Here is a 19,704-nt window from a genome sequence, read left to right on the forward strand (position 1 = left end):
ATTTGGGAAATCCCTCAAGGTTTCGAGGATAATCGTAACAATATTTTTTTGACCGGCTCAAATTTTCAAGTCATTTTTAATGTTTTGGAACAACTGGCAACACCTTTACGGAGTGTATTGTTTCAGAGTTGCCATCTCATTCTAATGCTCTACACAAAGGCAGCGAAAAATGACCCTGTTTTTTAGTAACTTCCCTCCGAAAAGGAACTACAAGTCTTATTAAAATAAAGACTAAAAGAACCGATCAAATCGCACGGAGATAACCTAAATTTCCTAAAGATGACTACAGATTTGACTCAGAGTAACGAAAATAAAAACAAATATCTGGCCCTGTGTTTATAAATATTCTAAAAGCGCTAACTTTAATCCGGCGACAGTCGGGGTACTCTCCTCGAGATGGCAACCCGGTGTTATTTACAATGCCGCGCAAAAGCAAAACAGATTTTAATAAAAATGCGAAAGCAGATCGAGTTATAGTAAAGACATCTCCAGTTAATGCCGAAACAAATATAATCCGTCGAACACTTCGTTCGTCGAACTCAAATCTTCAAGTGAGAACACGCAATCAATCCAGATCAGAGAAGAACTCTCCAAAACCGGTGACCAGCAGTCGCACCAGAAGTGGGAACGTTATGTCAAGTACAGTGGATGAGGCTGAACCATCTATAAGTCGTAAAACATTGGCTGAAGATAAGGAGAACGCCGAATTAAGTGACGAATCGCCACAAAAAATACCAAAAAATAAACCCGTCCCTATGGACAGTAATGAAATTGTGTCAACGAAGGATACAGCTGATGAACCCATGCAAGTTGATATGCAATCTACAAATGTCGGAAGCAAAGATTGTGCTGAACCACAGACAGATTCATCTGCAACTAAAATAAATTTGAATAATAATAAGACGAATATCGAAAAAAAAGAAAACGAAGTCACAGAAGAACCGACTCAAACTGAATCTCCAAGCAAGGACAATAGAAATGTGCAGAGATCAGCATCCATTGACAAATTGACAACTCTTTTCTCTAATTTGTATCTTAATTCCGTGCAGCGTCTGTGTCTACAGTTTCCACCACGTTGTGCTGAAGATTTAGTATACTGCCGAAAACAGCATTTCCAGCAACGATTTAATGAAATGGACAAACCTAGTGAAGCACGATTGATGCAACTACGTTGTACTCTTAAACAGCAGAGATACCTTTCATTTATCAATCTGGCGATGGATATGTGCCAGCGATATGAGTTTCCTGGAGAGGATACATTTACCAACTTGATTGAATTAATTTTGGCTAGTTTCAAATATTTTTCTACCCATATATCGCCCTTTTACTAAATTACTCTATCTCAAAAATGTTTTATTTTCTTATAGAGCCTTAACCCCAAAACTGGAGATGCCGCTTTCATACGCACATACCGCCAATCCATTGAGCTATTTAGTTATATGGTGCGTACCTTTCCACCTTGCTGGCGTGCTACGCACACAGCCTACATTGGCTTTTTTCAGCGTCCCCTAGACGCAGAAAAAATTTATAACAACAAATCTAAGAGGGACAATCGGTTGTCCAAATCAAAAAAGGTTTTTGATATAATACTGGATTTGACCGAAATTATACTCAACGAGTGCACCAACGAAGAGCTATCGATTGTAACTGAACCCCAAACACCAACTAATGAGAAAAAAGCAAAGGAGGAGTCGGTGGTAACAGAAACCCGCAATAGTGAGCCTTTTGATCACCACAAATGGGAAGAACGTGATAGTCGTTTAAATACTTATACAGCACTAAAGCCCACTGAGCGTTTGGAAAGACTATTTATAGTCTTACGTCTTATTTTACAAATACTTGAAAGTGATTTCGTAATGTGGCTGCTGCATCATTATCGCAAAAATAAAAATTGGTTATTCTATACTGATAGCAGACCGCTGGCGGTGTTTGTACTTGGCATATCAGAAGAAGCCCATTTGAGTGCTTTAGGCCGCCAGCTCTTCCTGCTGTTTGCAATGGCAGTTAACAAAGGATTGAATGTTAACTATTTGAAAGTTCTTGAGGTAAGCTTCGAACCTCTGTTTAAGTTTGGAAAAATATATATCTAACATTTATTTTCGAATTTCTAGCGATATATAGCACTTTTGATGGTCATAAGCAACACTGCCGACATAGAGCACACCGTACTGGGTGTTAAATATCCACAGCTTGGTCCAAATACAAAGCAAATTATACTAGATTTCTTCCGAAAGTTTAAAGGTATTGCACTCGCATGTATTTTTGTACTCGTCACACAATCAAGCTCTTTGTTTTTTAGATCGCAATTTGAACTCGTCCATTTGCAACTATATTAAGGCTATTGACGTTCTACGCATACCGTACGTTCGATACACATTTATCGATCAATTTCTGCAAATGTTTGGGTTCTTGTATTCAGAAAACTTTTCTCCAGAAAAAGTATTTCATTATATGAGAAAGAAACGTTGGCTGAAACAAAAAAAGCAAGCGGAGTTACATGCAGAAGTAGATGACAGCTCAGATGTAGTCGATGAAATCTCATGTGAGCAGCATCTATCGCTTCTACTGGAAGCTTTGAAAGCCTATTGCGAATGGCATGCATCTAAAGATTTTATGCAAATAATTCTAAATAAGCGACAAGTGAGCTGCTTAAAAATCACCACCCACTCTTTGCATCATACTCCCATTGCTTCGGGTGGTCTTCTGAATCTGGCACGCATGGAAAATGACATTGTACATTTGGAGGGAAAGCTACGAAAGACAGTGCGTGTTGCAAAACCAGTTATTGATTTACCGCTCATGGACATTTGTATCGATCAGGATTTGCGATTTAAGTATCGTAACGATTTGAAATATTTAAATGCGCTACAACAAAAAGTTACCGAGCAAAGTATAGCACATCCAGAAGTAGATTTCAGTGCGTGGGAGACGTTTTTAATTGATTTTAAAGTTGATTAATTTGCAGTGCCATAAGACACATTATATGCTTAAGAAATTTAACTATCCCAGTTACGCTACACTTTATTTTTGAAACTGTTTTATTTATCGCCATAATATTAAGCAATTTTGAATATTAAACAATTTAAATTTATTTCTTGAATAATACTTACTTGTTGCTTATCTGATCTGGATTACATTTCTGAACTTTTGTTTTGAATGCAAATTTAAAATGAAAGTCGGTCGTTTGATTTATGACAATTTTTGTACACTTTCTGTGCTTAAAAGATACCATTTTATTAATCATTACGTGAATATTCGTATAGCTTTCTATTTGTTTTTTTTTTGTTTTAGGTATAACATTTTTGTTGATGCCTTTGCTACTCACCGTAATCAGTAGTGTATTAAACAATATAGTTTCTTAGCTTATTATCCAGTATTTAGTATACATGTTTTTGTATAGAGTATTCGCGTCCACATAAAGCGAAAGCTAGCTGTTGAGCTCATACATGCTTATCATTCTTCGCATTAGCTCAAACAAAAGTGAAATCCTTAATATTTTAAGCACGCATTCTTTATTCCGCATTTTTTAAATTCGACTTTACTTGTTTATTTTCACTATGTACATTCATTCACACATTATGAATATGCTTTAACGGTATAATAGAGCATACATAGTTCACACAGATGTATTATATTACATAAATTTCAATACTTGAGTGTGATTGCTCGTATATTAAAATTCTAACCTCGGTGTGCTTTTATCAAAATCATTCGATTCTATGTGGAATCTGATAGCCCTTTGTAAGCTCATCCTTAAAACTCCAAACAGTTATGAAAACCCACTATTTTTTCAAAACTTATTTTTAGATTTAAACAAACATATCGCACGTTTAATAATATTACGAAGTACTTCAAAAATTTCAATTTTGTGGGTAAACGCAATCAAAGTTTTATCAATTCATACAGTTGGAAAGACACATATCATCGCCATATTTGGGAAGTTTGGTTATCTATTAGACTGAATATATTCTGCTTATCAAGCTTACTAATTGCATAATGAAATCTCCAAAAGCGTAAATTTTGAGTTACATCATGTACATACATACATCTTAAAAAACTTTTTTGTCAGTGGACCAACGTGTCCAATCCGCCGACGAACTAGAGTAGTTCTACGATTCATATTGGCGGAAGAGACAATAGAAAACGAAATCATACGGCTAAGGACTGCGAGAGCCTGCCCTCGGGGAGTGGGTACATTCGCCTCTGTTATTGATGTTATTAGTGGAAGAACTACTTGGAGTTATTAAGCAATGATGGCTTAATGGGCCAAGGATATTTCGACTATATACACTGACAGCAGAAATAATGTTTAATATTTTTTTTATAAAACTTTATCATTACATGTACACTGCCGGAACAAAGTATTGGCACAGCAAATTTTTCACAATATATGCAACAATTTTTATTCTAATATTTCTCCGCCAATTTTGTATAAAAATATTGTTCATTCAACAACAAAAAACTTAAAAATATAATTCCTAAACTTTGTGCAAAACTCGCGAAAATGCAGAAAATTTTCATCAAAATCTTCAATTTTTTAATCAGATTTTTTAGAATTTGTTTGAGTATGTAGTTTTGCAGGTTCTAGTAACAAAAATGCAAGTTCGGAGTTAGTGGAAAATCGCGTTGGTTTTTGAGAATTTTTTTGTTGCAGGTGTTTTGCATTTTTTCCATATAAAGTGTTTTCGAAAAAAATTGTTTGTATGGAAGAGACTGCGTGAAAAAATTGCCAAAAATCACCGGTAATCCCTAGCTTCTTAAAACTTACACTTTTTTATAACTAAATTGATTGGGCTACAAATCTGCATACTCAAAATAAATTCTAAAAAATCTGATTAAAAAGTTGAAAATTTTTATGAAAGTTTGCTGAATTTTCGCGAGCTGTGCACAAAGTTTAGGAATTACATTTTTATGTTTTTTGTTGCAGAATGAACCATATTTTTATACGAAATATATTAGAATGAAAATTGTTGCATATATTGTGTAAAATTTCCTGTGCCAATACTTTGTTCCGGCAGTGTACATATAATAAACCTCTTATATGAACTGCACATAGCCCATTTACTTCAATAGTATCAGTATCATAACTCAAAAAAGCAAAATTCCAGAAAAAATTCGCATAGTAAAAAAACATTTTTTGTTCTTGTGAGGTACTGCTATGAAATTTTTACACAGCATAAAAGAAGATGTAGAGATAATTTCTGTAAACTTGCCTATCCTTAGCGAATCGAGTATTACTACCTTTTCGAATCGTTGGCGATTCGAGAATATTTAATTATTCGAATCTTTGGAGATTCTATAATTTTTATCTTTCGAATCGCCAACGATTCGAGAATTGTTGTTTTTTTTTCTTGAATCGTTAGCCACTTGGGATTTCAGCTCGCTGGCTATTCGATTATAAATAAACAAAAGATGAAAAATGTGCAAAAATTTTGAGTAATTAGTCAATTTATTATAAATGAAAATTCGTACTTAATTTGTAATATCATAAGTAAACAGTAATTTTTGCTATACATATTAGACTTGTTCTTGTAATTAAATTTTTGGTTTATTCGGTCTGCGCTATATTGGAAAACTTTTTTATGGATGGAATGTTAATTGGAATTCAGCTGAAAAATATTAAAGTGAACAGTTTTATTGAGCTTGAGGCTGTTTTTAATGATTATTTCTTTGTGGAAAACAACAATAATTTTACATTAAAAATGGCCTCAAGCTCAATAAAATTGGTGAAAATAATTAATATAAGGCTGGGCCATTTCATTTTGACTAGTGGGACATTTTACTTCAGAATATCATCAATTGCGAATTTTAACTAAATGCCAAACGTTTTCTTATTCTTATGTAACTATCATTTGAATGAAGGTGACTGGTGGGACACTGAAAAGAACTCTTTTTTACCTTTGTGCACTCAAATATGAATTGTAAAATACGAATTATACGCTTTCTTTTTCAATAAAAGTTAGGCAGTAGAAATATTAAAAAATATTTAAAGATGTGACTGGTGGGGCATCTCCTTGTGACTGGTGTAAAGTAATTATGCATGAAATAAAAGTTTCCATAGACAAAAATGGCAACTTCTTTTAATTTTTCTAATATTTTCCCACAGGTTAATGAAATGTAGTCATTTAAAAAGAGGTTACTACTGAAATAGAGATAATTAGGGCATATTTACATTTATGTCGTTTTCCTCTTTACAATGGAATGTCCCGGCTATAAATAACAAAAACAAGATATCTATGTAAATATAAAAATAGGTGAAACTAATAAATTGTATGGGTGCCTTCGTATAAGAATTGTGAACGAAAAGTATCGACTAATGTACTCGTATTGTTTCATGCCTACTTTAAAATTTGAAATTTTTTTGAGCACTATTAAGCGAATGTTATAAAATACACGTTTTGGGCTCAAATATGTAACAGAATGGTAGAATCAAGTGTTAATGGAAACTTAAATCAAGTCGCAATGGAAGAAAATGAATTTAATGTAGATCGAATTGACCGCAAAAAATTTAGCGTCCAAATACTTTATTTACTACAAATATCGTCGTTTATAGCATAAACTCCATAAATATCGAAAATGATGCATATATTTCATTAATGGAAATCCCATAACAACAGATGATGTTTCGTTTTCTAAGATTATCAGAAAATGGGTAGCAAATAATTTAATATTAAATAGCATTTCTGTAACTAAATACCCAGTTCACGAAGCAACCAAGGTTTTACAAATCTCGTTAAACACAGATATTTCCTTTGTTCTGTTGCTGCATTAAATAAAGCAATCTTACTAAAATAATATGTAAATAAATTGTATTTTTTATTTTCCTAATAAAGAATAATAAAAATAATATATATATATATGTATGTATATATACTAAAAATTATTTTCTTGATTGTGCCTCGAAGACTATGTGAAACATTTTTTTTTTTCGAGAAAACTCATTTACCCTCGAGCTTATCTCGAATTCGAGACGAGCCCAAAAAATGTACTCGATAAATTTATTTTCTCGAGTTCGTCTCGAATTCGACTCGATGTCGACTTCGATTTTGTGTTTATTGGGTTAACTCCGTATTTGTATTTTTTGGATTTTGACGCTATTGACGTAAATGACCGATATGTATGTTATGCTATGAAAATCAGCATTTCACAAAAATTAGAAAAATTCAACGAATTTTCACCAAAAATATTAAACTTTTTATTCTGAATTGCACTTTATCCAACTAATCTTTTGTGGACTATAAAATTGAGTGCCTAAAATTTTCAATAAAAAGTTTAATAACACTAGTTTACAGCAAAAATGTCCTATGGATGCCACTATCCAATTCCTATGTAGAATCGCTCGGTGATTCCGAAAATCCGAGAATTTTTTTTTTGTATGGATAACTTTTCGAGATATATGCAATTTATCGTTATTCAGTATCACGTATATCTTACGAACCAATTGAATAATCATAATTCGGGTTACGGGAAATGAAAGCAAATAGAATTCTCCATAAACTGTATATACATCACTTTTCGATAGCTTTGATAGTTTCTGAGAAATTAATTAATCATTTCTGACACCTCGTTTTCGATGCAAACACTCTGCTTACTCAGGTGTACGTGGCGTATGAGTAACAGGGCTTGTTCGAGTTGCAACCACAACCGCAGTGTTGCGCGAATTATTAATGTATAATGTACATATAACGTTCTTTGAGAATTTCTGGCATCGTATTATCAGTTGGGCAGCTGCAACAGTTTCATCAGTTCGACACTAATGCCGCTTTTATTACGTGCCTCGAACAGGGCCAAACTCTTTTCTGCTCATATTTCATACAAATAATCCTTGCGCATTTTGATTTGACCAAACACTACTTTCTTATTTATCCATTGATTTTTTTCTAAAGGAACAGGCTTTAATGCAAGTGCAAAACATTTACACAGAAACTGTTATTTTTTGACTTTTTTTCCTGTTAAAGTTTGATTTTTTTGCATTTTTCCATTAAAAAAACAAAGAATCCGGAATGATTAATTAATTTCTCAGAAACTATCAGGGCTATAGCAAATTGATGCATTTGCGGTTTATGGAGAATTTTATTTGCTTTCATTTGCCGTACCTCTTAGTACGATTATTCAATTGGTTCGTAAGACATACCTGAATAAGTGGAACCGCTCTAAAAAAAAATTTTTTTTTTCGGAATCAGCGACCACATACAAGTTGGATAGTGGCATCTGGAGAACAAAATCAAAATTAAAATTTGTTTTTTGTCGATTTGATTTCAAAATGTTATGGAGAAAGCACATAGAGACACTGTCGCAAAAGCCACATGAGCTTCGATAGTATGCAGAAGACCACAGGAAGTCGAACTTGGCAGCAAAGCTAGTACACAGATGATTGAAAAGCTGAAGACTCAATAATCTTTTAAGCCGAAAACACTGACAGACTTGCAGACGAGGTGGAAACCTTCCTACTTAAAGTACCACATACTATCAGGGAAGAGCTGAGAAGTGGCTGGTTAGAGCCCATTGGAAGAATTGGCAAGGGCTTCGGCAGCGCAAAAAGTTTATAGGAAGTTACAACTCCAAGAGCTTTAGGAAGCTTATCACTCTTCCAAACTTAAAGCAAATAACAGGAATACTTACTCATTATTTCAGGCTGTGAACCCAGGGGAACCCCCCAGGAATTAGCTCAGAATATTCCTGTCGTTGCTAATATGTATATATACGCAGCATGGATTAACCAGCGTTTCGACGGCTTTACTGAAAATGAGACCAATGTACGGGGTAACGCGTACGGGGCTGTAGCGTCACTAGCATAGTCATCCATAAAAACTAGTTAGGGAATGTTTCACTCTGTTGCAACAACAATATAAAATATATTATAGCAACAAAACAGTAATAGGCATAGTATTGGAAAAAATGTATCTATGCATTTCAAAACTAGTTATTTCTAACCGATATTTATTTTAATGCTGCCCTTCGCTTTTTATTTATTACCAGGAGCAAGGAATTACTGTATAAATGTATGTATGTACATACATATTTTAAATCCAAGTTCGTAGCCTTTCTTTTTTCAGTTTTTAATTTTAAGCTGCATCAATTGTTGGCAGATGATATTTAATATGTACATATGTAATCCAAATTAAACATTTCAAAATGTTGCTGTTGTACAAATTATATTTGATAACGCTATAATTTGTGATCAGATGCAAATTGGAACCAATATACATATATGTATATGTATTTATTTTTTCGAATACTTTTTATTTAACTTTATGCAAGTTTAACCTGCCACCAAAAATTCTACAATAAATATTTATAATATTTTATTATACACACTTTAATGCCATACAATAATAGCACATTTACATATATAGTTATAATTACATTTATCAGCTATTTGTATTTGTATGAAGTTATATTCTATACTATATTTTCATATACCTGCATTTACTGGTATATAAATTTATGCGCGATTTCTACATACAAGTTATTAAAATACATACACACACTCATTACTATTTTACTACATCCTAAATAGGCCATTCGTATTTTTTTTTTGTTTCCTTATCCTTTTCTTCATTAATTGATGTATAAATTCTAAATGCTTAAGCCTATCTCACTACGTTTCGTTTCCTTGCGCCTTTTGAATAACTAGGTTATTTTCTTAAATTCTTTTTTATTTTTATTAATGCAACTACTATTGAATACTTAGTATTAAGTGCATACAACATATGTACATACTGCACTGTATACATTAGCATAGCTTATTGAACAAGTTAATAAAGGATTATTAAGCTTAACAAAACTTATTTAATTGACAGTATTTAATATTTGAAAAATTAGGAAAGACAAATGCAACCAAAAGCGAAATGTGAAAAGGACCGATTTTTTTATTTAAAAAATATCAATATTTCAAAAACGGTGACACTTTTAACTAAAAAATGTTTGCTTATCAGGAAACTCACCGCCCATCTACCTTCTGTTCAAGTTTGTCTTGATACTATAACAAACGAAGAAATGTAAAAATTCAATTAATAATATGGTTCAAAGCCAGTTCACGTCTTTGGTTACAAGGGTTAAGCCTTGCAAAAATAAAATTTGACCCCCTGTTTTCACACATACTAATGTTAGAAGCACAAACATAGAACTATTTTACTATCTCATATTCAACAAAAATTAGTAAGTTCATAATAAAACAATCAATTTTCTAAACATACAAATTTTTGTTATTTCTATCTAGGAAACCAAAAAACATTTTTTGCTCCAAATGCCACAAAAAATCAGTTTTCATTTTAAGATGTGGAACTGTATGTATGTATTTAAGGAATGCCGCATCGATCAACCAGATACTATAAGTAAATTTTATAGGAAATAAACTTAAAGGAATACCACTTGATTGCTCATGGTGCACATTATGGTTAATAAAATTTAAAAAACATTTATTTTCTCTTCCAAACTTTTAATGTATCTAAAGCACTAACATCTTTGAGTTTTAAAATTTGCGCAATTTCAACAGCACACTTGAGTAACTTTTCCTGTATATATATGTATGTATACATGTATGTAAGTCCATAGGCTATATTTGACTGTCTTCATAACGAAATACTTATTAACTATTTATTTGCAATATTAACTCCTTATCTTACTTAATAAATCGGCAAGAATTGGGTATTCTCCACGCGTTTTATTTAAATTTATTTAATTTTTTACTTTTAGCGTTTCCTAACAATTTTGAGTTTTACATTTACATAAGGGAAAGGTTCGTATACTTTTAAGAGTCTTTAAGCTTTAAGCATCTTCTTAGGTGCTCACTTGCAGCTGTGTAAATATTGATTTAAGAAACGAAAACAATTAAAACCGGAAGCATACTTTTTGGCTCCAAAGCAGCTATTTGTTAACTGAAAAAAATAAAATGCAAATACCAAAAATGCAAAGTGAAATAAGGACTAAATTAATTCGTCTTTATGTATGTACTTTTCCTCTTTTCCTAGCAGTTGTTTGCATAAAAGTCGTAAAAAAAAAACAAAAAAACAATTTTTTTTTTAAGTAAAACTCACTAACAGCTCTATTCCCACAACATTTACAAAATCAATCGTATATAATTATTACTAGGGCATAAAACACAATAGAAACATTGCTTCGCCGTTGTTGCGTACTCAGTAGGTCATAACAATAACAATGACAATTGTCACCATTAGAGCGCTTAAAATAAATTCACGGTATAGTATTAGCGAAGTGAAGGACAATAGTCAGCCGTTGACTTTTTTCACTGGCATGGGAATAGGGCTGTAAATTTTCAAAATTTAGTCTAATTTTGTATACGCGCTATTTAGTTATTTTTTTTTGTCTACATTACGTAAATATATCAAAATTAACAATTAGAGAGTTACCTAGGTATTGTCTACTGTCCTATTGTTGTAGGCCATATTTTCATAACATTACAAACATAGTTGTGCAACTTAACGTTATTCAACTATACGACAACACCGTCTGAACTCCCTAAATATTTTCCCTGTAGAGCGGTAAAGTTTTCTTGAATCATAAATCAGATATTAGCTTCAGTAATAAAATTTTTCAGATATTTGATTTATGTACACACATTTTTACAGAATTTTTCGTTGTGAAGTTTAGTAACAAAACGTATATATAAATAAGTAGTTTTTAAGCAAAAACCACACCCGTCTTCAATTCTCACATACATTTAAGTAGTACCTTTAATTTTTTTATTATCCAATTATCGGATGTAAACCAAATTTATATGGGACCACCTGTGATCCCTAGTTATGCGATAACTAACAAAAAAAAATTTAATTCCGTTGAATTTAAACAGTCCTTTTCCTTTTTCGCAGAAAAAACTGATATATCTTCATCCAAAGAATTGATAGCCTCCTCCTTTTTTTAAAATCGCTTAAAAATGCAAGAACTGCAAAAGGGGGAAGTAAAGTCGTAATTTTAATGCTCTAACCCGCAGGGATTTTTCTATACCGGAAAAAGTATTCCACTTTTTTTTTATCAAAAAATAGTATTTTATCTGTAGAAAACCCATTTTTCGTGGAAATGTTATAGAATTCTGGAAAATCAATATTTTTCGATCGGACACTGGTTTTCTTCAGGAGACTTCCAGCAATTCTTTAATAGTAGCGATTTTTTATTGGTCCACATTGTCTATTTCTTGGGGTTTTTAAGTGACCTATAAAAATAGTTGGTATTAAAAATTGTTAAATAAACAATTGAGTATTATTATTGAAAGTCGCCTGAAGAGAAACAAAGTTCCCGACAAGTTTCTGACACTCGCATAGGATATGCTCCACCGTCTCCTCCTGCGTTCTGCATCTTCTTCAGATCTTATCGCGTTAGTCAGAGCCAGTTTATATGTGTGCGATGCCATCAGGCAATGTCCAGTTAGAACACCCACCAGCAGCCTAGCGTCCTCCCTCTTGACAGAAAGAAGAAACTTCGTGAGCTTCATGTCATACGCTCTGCACATAAAATCATTCTTAAGTTACAAAATAAAACTCGATAATAATTATTATCTTTGAGCGAAAAATAAGAGTCGTTGCTTGAGCTCATCTGATCTTTTGCCAGAGTGCCAGGCTACCTGCTCACTCTGGTGAATACCACTATTAATGCCAATAGTAATGAATAATAGTAATGAAGAAAGCATTGTTGAATACACCGTCGGACATGATTTTGCACCCATGAAAAAATCAAGCATTTTCGGAAAGTATGAACAAAAACAAAGTACCCGTATTTTGCCACTTTTCTATAAAAATTAATTTCCGGTTTCTAGGGGGAAAAACAACCCTTAACTACCTACCTATGCTGAATTGGTCAAAAGAATATTACGTTGTGACTTTTCAAACTTCAGTAGACTTCGTACCTAAAAGTTTTTGGGGGCGTTGATTACGAGTCTGGTCAGTTTGTAAAAATTAAAAATGGTGGACACAATATGATTTCAGTTTTGTATTAAGCCACTCAAAGGACCTTTGGATAAGAAATTTCATAACAGTCTGAAAATTGTATTAAAAATCCATCCGCGATTTTGAATTTTTAAGAACTAACTTCAGATCGTAATCAGCAACAACAAAAACCATAGGATACGAAGTTTAATACAGTTTGAAAAATCACAAGGCAATATTCTATTGGCCGATTCAGCAGTTAAGGAGTGTTTTCCCCATAGAAACCATGAATGACTCGATCTAGAAAAACGGAAAACTGCGAGTAATTTGGTTTGTCTCTACTTTTCGAAAACGCTTGTTTTTTTCATGAGTGTGAAAAAAGTTCAGTTTTGTGGGACGGTAATTTACATTAAATATTTGTATTTATAGAAAAATTAATCACAGCCATATGCAATTCAGAGAAGTAAAAGTTAATTTTACTGTTGTGCCTTTTATATACCAATAGCTTTATTCATAAAAAAAAAACACAGATTTAAAGAGCTCTATTTGGGTGTAAGTTTGTATTGTTATTGGAAAAAATTTAATTCCTATTTAATAAAATTGATCTGTTGAATTGGTATACCGTCAACGTTTTTGTATTTTTTTTACCCCATTTTCGTATTACTTTCATACTATTTTTGGTTCTCAGATCTTGTACTTCTTTGAGTTATGAAATTGTTGGTCACATTAGGTTTGTTCAATATCAAGAAATTCATGCCTATTACGGTATCCGACGGATGCCATCCGCACGGATCTAATCAGATTAGCACTGTCGGAATAAGCGAGTGCGAAGGATTAGATTCGTGCGAAAGGTATCTGTCGGACCGGAAAAGCTCTGTTTCCGAGGGATCCCATTCTCATGAATCTAATCCTTCTCATTCGCTTGTTATGACAGTGTGAATCGGGTTAGATCCGTGCGGATGGCATCCGTCGGATACCGAAATAGGCATGATTGTTACTAGCTTTTACTGGAACTTGCAAGTGAAAGCCAAAACGACAGCATAGTAACAACAAGGGAGAGCTGAAAATTATTACACGTAAAAATTTCACTAGCAGAACTCGCAGGTGTCAAAAAAAACCTTGAAGAGCAGCGTGGTGAAATTATAAGCAGGCGAAGTAAGCTTTCTTGCTTTATTATCTTTATTTTCTTGGAAGTCTGCTATCTTATAGAAATTTGTAAAGGCAAATTTTCAAATAGGACAGTGTCCAATCTTTCTTCTCCCTCTTATTACTACACCTGGTATAATTTCACCATGTAAGAGCAGTAGTGTAGCTTTGAAGCAAAGGCAAAACAAAAATATTTAGAATAAATAGATGCGTGCTAGACTGCCAACTTGTGGGTCATGGGTTCAAACTCTTTTGGCAAGAACACGTTTTCTTCTTTTTTTATTTACAAATTCTAATTTAATACATGAATTCTTGCTTAAAATAAAATCAAAGCATTGATGAATAATTGACTTCAAAAGTCGATTTTTTACTTTTTATACTGATGAGATATATTCACAGGCAACACTTAACCATCTAAATGTTCCAAGTGGCGTAAGCTGCAAGTTTTTACTGGTTTTGCGTTCAATAACTATTTCTGACAATTTCTTGCTTACTGGAAATGTTGTTGAACAGACCTACATATTATCTGCTATAGAATTTTCTTAAATTAGAAAAAAATGCTCGTTTAATTTATTCCCTCAAGAAAATTTACAGCAAGAGCAAAGTACTTTTTCAATACATAAATAATGAAAAACATTTCTTCACATGTTTTTTGAGAGCTGAAGACAAATTAGACAAAGAATATCATTATGAGTCGAAAGAATTTACTAAATAATTAATTACTAGATGTTAATGGAAAAGCCTTTAGTGATCGAGAGTCGCTTAAAATGATATATTGAAATGATAAAGTGGAACAATTAAATTTTCACTGACATTGATTTTATTCATTTTCACTTCCAAAATTAAGTTTACGGGTTTCGGCATTTGCTTATGTTGTTTTAGCGTTCCTTCAGTCTAATTATTTTCTCTGAATGAAAAAATTTAAATTGAAAAATAATCATTATTTGTGATGGAAAAAAATAAAAATCAAATAATAGGAATTTACTAGTTATAATTCGGGTGAATGCAATAACAAAATACTTATTAAAATTAAGTATTTAAACGTAAGTAAAAAATAAAAAAATTATAGTTTAAAAAACTAAAAACTCGCTTTTATAATTTCCATTTAAGAATGGAAATTTAAAGCAATTCCAATTCGTACGGTCATCAGGTATGTAACTTGATAATGGAAATCGCTGCATAAATATACATAAGTATTAAGCTCAAAATTTATTTAAAGAACTTCATAAAAGACAACATATTATCCAGTATGCTAGAAACCCAACAATCGAACTTAATTTTTATGTTATTGAAGGACCTAACTTTACTCATAGCTACTTATGAGCAAAACAGGCACAAAGTCTGAAATTTATTATTTTTTTTTTTAATATGGTGTACTGTATATACATACTATGTACACTAAAATTTAGCGGATTGCAAAACTGCATACCAAAATTTTTTCTAAAAATGCTGATTAAAAAGTTAGAAATTTCTTCATTTTGGCATAGTCTAAAATTTGGATTCGTGTTGTGTTTGTTAAATAATCAGTTACACTTTTATAAAAAAAAATAATAATTATAATAAACATTAGATAAATAAACTAAAGGAAAATAGCCAAAACTTGCTAAAATGTCGCGTCCCAGTTTATATATATCTATTTGGGTCACTGTAGGTACAAAGAAAAAAATTTTACTTAAAAATTAATGGCCTTATTCATAAAAAATAAAATAGATTTAAAGAGCTTTATAAAGCGACATTTTCATACAAATTTTCTATTTATAAAGCAGTTAAAGGCGACTTTATTTTTTATGAATTTGGGTGTAAATGGTTTGGCTAAAATTCTTATTTGCACAATGATAAAGTAGAGGAATTTTTCAGTGTCCAACCAGTCACATGTAATCAAATAATAGTTACAAAGATCTTAGAATATGTGTAAAAGAATATATTTCACTATTGTATAAAATTCGGTAACATATTGTCACCCTTATGCCAGAAGCATGGATGTACAAGTTTATTTTTTTTTTTTTAAGCTTGTGCAACAGAGATTATCATATAAAATAAGAAAGGCAGCGCTAGTTACATAGGCTAGCGGCTGAGTTGTGCAAATTTATCAGTTTTAAGTTATTGGGTTGAATTGATTAACCTTTGGATGTTTTATGTTATACGAAAACCCAGAATACCATGTGCACATGGAAACCACATATTTTACAAATTCAATTGCATAAGTGTAGAGTTAAGTCTCGTAAAAAAAAACTTTCAAAATTGATTTCCCAAAAATTTAAGTTTTTACACATTCATGTTTCTGGCATACGGGCGACGATATATAGTTACAATTCAGTTAATCAAATTCCGGAGTCACATGTCCCACAAGTCCAAATGGAATGACCCATATGCAAATTATTTTTTCTTGGGATTTTTTTTTTGGCAGAAATACACTCAGTGATTTGTCAATGCCTGCTGGAGACGAACGCTATTGGAAAAAACGTTTGATGATGGTCGGGCAGGAATCGAATCACGGTCAGTCCGCGTGGTAGAACGCGCTTAAAAAACTCATTAGGTTCGCTTAATTTATCCACAAATTGGTATATTAAAATGTAACTTCCACTGGATCGTTAATAACTTTGGTATAGAGTTTACCAACAGTACCAGAATAAAAACCATCATTATGAACTTTTAAATGAAGTTACCGATACTATACTTCAAAAAATGTTGAAAGTTGAAACTCAAAAGTATTTTTCACACAAATCTTAGGGAGTTTAGGAAAAAATATCGTTTAAAAAGTATTTTTACCTCTTTAATGAATTTAAGTAGTTTGGTATCAAACATTTTTGGAAGTGGACAATTTACAAAGTAGTATGTACAAATACACAACCTTTTCCATGATTTCAATTATGCACATGGTTAAAAAACATACGGAATTCTGTTGAGCCATATTGACGAGTTTTCCATATTTATCATGCCCATAAATTATTTTTTACCTTCCAGTATACTATGCCGCCATTGTAGATGGCTTATGACTTGTTTTCAACTCCCATTAATTTTGCATAGAAAATGTGTTTCAAGTCCAATTATTGGACAAATTAGCTGAAGGAAATCTTTTAATCCAGATTTTAAAAGCAAATTTTGGAGTTTTATAGACACAAGGATTAACTTAAAAAAATATATGATAATGAAAAGTGGTTCAATCAAAATCTTATTAGCAATTCGGAACGAGATAAACTACAAAATGAAATATTTCCGAAATGCTGATTGGAGGAATACGCTTTATTTTGATGAGGAAATTTTTTTTAGTCATTCAACCATAGCAAATTTTAAAAAATCAGAATTAATTAAATTTAGTGGGCTATAGAACTGTATACTCGAAAAATTATAACACTTCTGAGGAAAAACTTTGAACTTTGGATGACAATTTTTTTAACTTTTTTTTTTTTTCTACAAAGTTTTAAAATTGAGTTTATATGGGTTTTTGTTACATATAAACTGTATTTTAATTGAAAACTCTTAAAACTAATGGTATTTTCTTTTATAAAAAAAATTTTGTAGAGAAGGCAGCAAAACCAAAGGAAACGCTATAAATAAATAAATAAATATGAGTGACTTGCAAATAGGGGTGCTATTGATATCACCGATACTGTAAATGGAAACGTGAAATGGTTAAATTAAACTACACGAAATGCTCATTTATCGGAAGAACAGAGTTGAAGTGGGGTCTCAAAAAAAATGATTCATCCTCATTGCGTAAGTCGTAAATTGGGGTAAATTATACGACTCGACATTAGCATTGTCTACTGTCATGCTGAAATAAGTAAACGACGAAAATCGTCGAAAACTATGCAGTGCTGCCAAGTTTTTCCGTTTTAGTACACTAGTCGAGTCGAAATTATAGGCCATGAAATGAAATTTTCGATACGATTCAACTCTCGAAAAATGACTAGCATTCGACACGACTCTCGCAATGAGGCTGATCGGCTAGTTAATTTAATTTTCGGCCAGGCTTCATATGTAGATCCTAAAATTTTTGTACAATTAAATTGTTGCAAGTAAGTAATACAAACAGTATACAGTAATCCAGATAGCCAAAACAAAAAATATAAATATGCTTATTTTACATTTTGTTTGAATGTATTGGTTGATATTTTTTCACAGTTGTCGTTTTCGTTAACCCAAATGAAATCCAATTTAAATATTTCCTTATATTGAAAAATATTTTCAAGTCACATAAAATAAAATAACGAGAAAAACCAAATTCCAAGCAAATCAAGCGTAAGCGATTATGACCGTGTTCCGAACAAAACTTTGAGTGAATAGTGGTGGGCTGACTTTGTAAAATGGTCCCATCGATGAGGCGGTAAAACAAGTATTACTTTGCTTAAGGTCGAACTCTAATTTTCAAATGCACGAAATTTTTATGTATTTGTTCAGCCGCTTATTCACATTTGAAAGAGGATAATGCATGAATTAATGCAAGTAAAGACGGTTTATGCAGATAAGCAAACGCTTTTGTTAACCGTATAAGATGTATGTACATTAACTGCATCACCAAAAAAAGTTGCGGTTTTTTCGCCGGGATTACAAAATTTATTATATTTTAAGACGTCCACCAAAATATTTCGGAAAAATATTAAGATTTTAGTGAGCTGGACCGATTTGAAAATACCTCCAAAAATGGAGTTTCTTATGGATAAACCTAGTTTCAAAGAACTTTTTGAAAAAAGTCCCCTAAGATGAAAAGCAAATTTTTTAAGCTTAAACCGTTTTGACATTTGAGGGGATTTTTTCAAAAAAAAAATCTTTAAGAAACTTTTTTATTTATATAAAATTCCATTTTTAGAGGTATTTTCAAATCGGTCCAGCTCACTTAAATCTTAATATTTTTCCGAAATATTTTGGTGGACGTCTTAAAATATAATAGATTTTATAATTCCAATGGAAAAATAGCACCGATTATTAAATTATTTATTTTTTTGGGGAGTGATGCAGTCTAATGTACATATATACACATATGCATACGTATATATCAAAATATTCAGAATGACAACACGAATTGGTTCAGCACGCTAACTCGAACAAAATTTATATATTTTAACGAAAGTAGGCCTCGAAGTTGCCTTTGGTATAATTTAGGTTCGTGTTAAATTTTGTCGAAATCTGCCAATAACCACGCCAACCTCCCACGTAGTTATCAAAAAAATTTTTGGTTTTATTAATTTTTTTTTACGAATTTTGCTGTTCGAATTTACATTTCAAATATATCAAAAAGCGTTTGTGGGTACTTTTGCATCAGTCGTTGCCTATGGGTTAATGACAAAAAAATCCTATGCATTCACAATATTTCATGTATTAATTTTCAAATAAGCATATTGTCAACGGCTGGTTTACTACGGCTGGTTCTATTATGTTCCAAATCGATTTAATATTTTTACGTATGTATATACACATACGTACATACATATCTTGGTAAAATTGCTAGCTGCTAGCTGCTAGGTATCTATTAGTTTTTAAATTATGATCAAGGTGTATTAAACAAGGTGGTGTTGGGGCGACAGCTGAGTTTTTCGCCGTGGAGGCCATTACGTCAAAATGATGTGTTTGTTGTAACTCATACCAATGACACTATGGACATCAGCGTATAATTTGTTAGTGTAATTTTTTACTTATATACGGCCAACACCACCTTGTTAAATACGCCTTGATTATG

At 32.0% G+C, this 19,704-nt stretch overlaps 1 protein-coding gene across 1 annotated transcript; it reads left to right on the plus strand.

Annotated features, from left to right (window-relative positions):
* Positions 1–363: 363 nt before the first annotated feature.
* LOC118746294 lies at positions 364–3,105 on the plus strand. Its single transcript, XM_036480136.1, has 4 exons — positions 364–1,286; positions 1,368–2,045; positions 2,112–2,241; positions 2,300–3,105. The coding sequence occupies exons 1-4, from the start codon at positions 420–422 to the stop codon at positions 2,956–2,958; spliced, it is 2,334 nt and encodes a 777-aa protein (XP_036336029.1). The 5' UTR covers positions 364–419; the 3' UTR covers positions 2,959–3,105.
* The last annotated feature ends 16,599 nt before the right edge of the window (positions 3,106–19,704 follow it).

This window comes from Rhagoletis pomonella, unplaced genomic scaffold, assembly GCF_013731165.1.
Source record: "Rhagoletis pomonella isolate Grant_MI unplaced genomic scaffold, Rhpom_1.0 Rhpom_scaffold_00010, whole genome shotgun sequence".
Classification (NCBI taxonomy): Eukaryota; Metazoa; Arthropoda; class Insecta; order Diptera; family Tephritidae; genus Rhagoletis; species Rhagoletis pomonella.

What these genes read in the sequence shown, in the direction of transcription:
- LOC118746294 (XM_036480136.1), top strand. Translation starts at nt 420, where the DNA reads ATGCCGCGCAAAAGCAAAACAGATTTTAATAAAAATGCGAAAGCAGAT. An exon ending in ACTTGATTGAATTAATTTTG is followed by an intron (nt 1,287 to 1,367) that starts GCTAGTTTCAAA and finishes ATTTTCTTATAG; the next exon opens with AGCCTTAACCCCAAAACTGG. An exon ending in ACTATTTGAAAGTTCTTGAG is followed by an intron (nt 2,046 to 2,111) that starts GTAAGCTTCGAA and finishes TCGAATTTCTAG; the next exon opens with CGATATATAGCACTTTTGAT.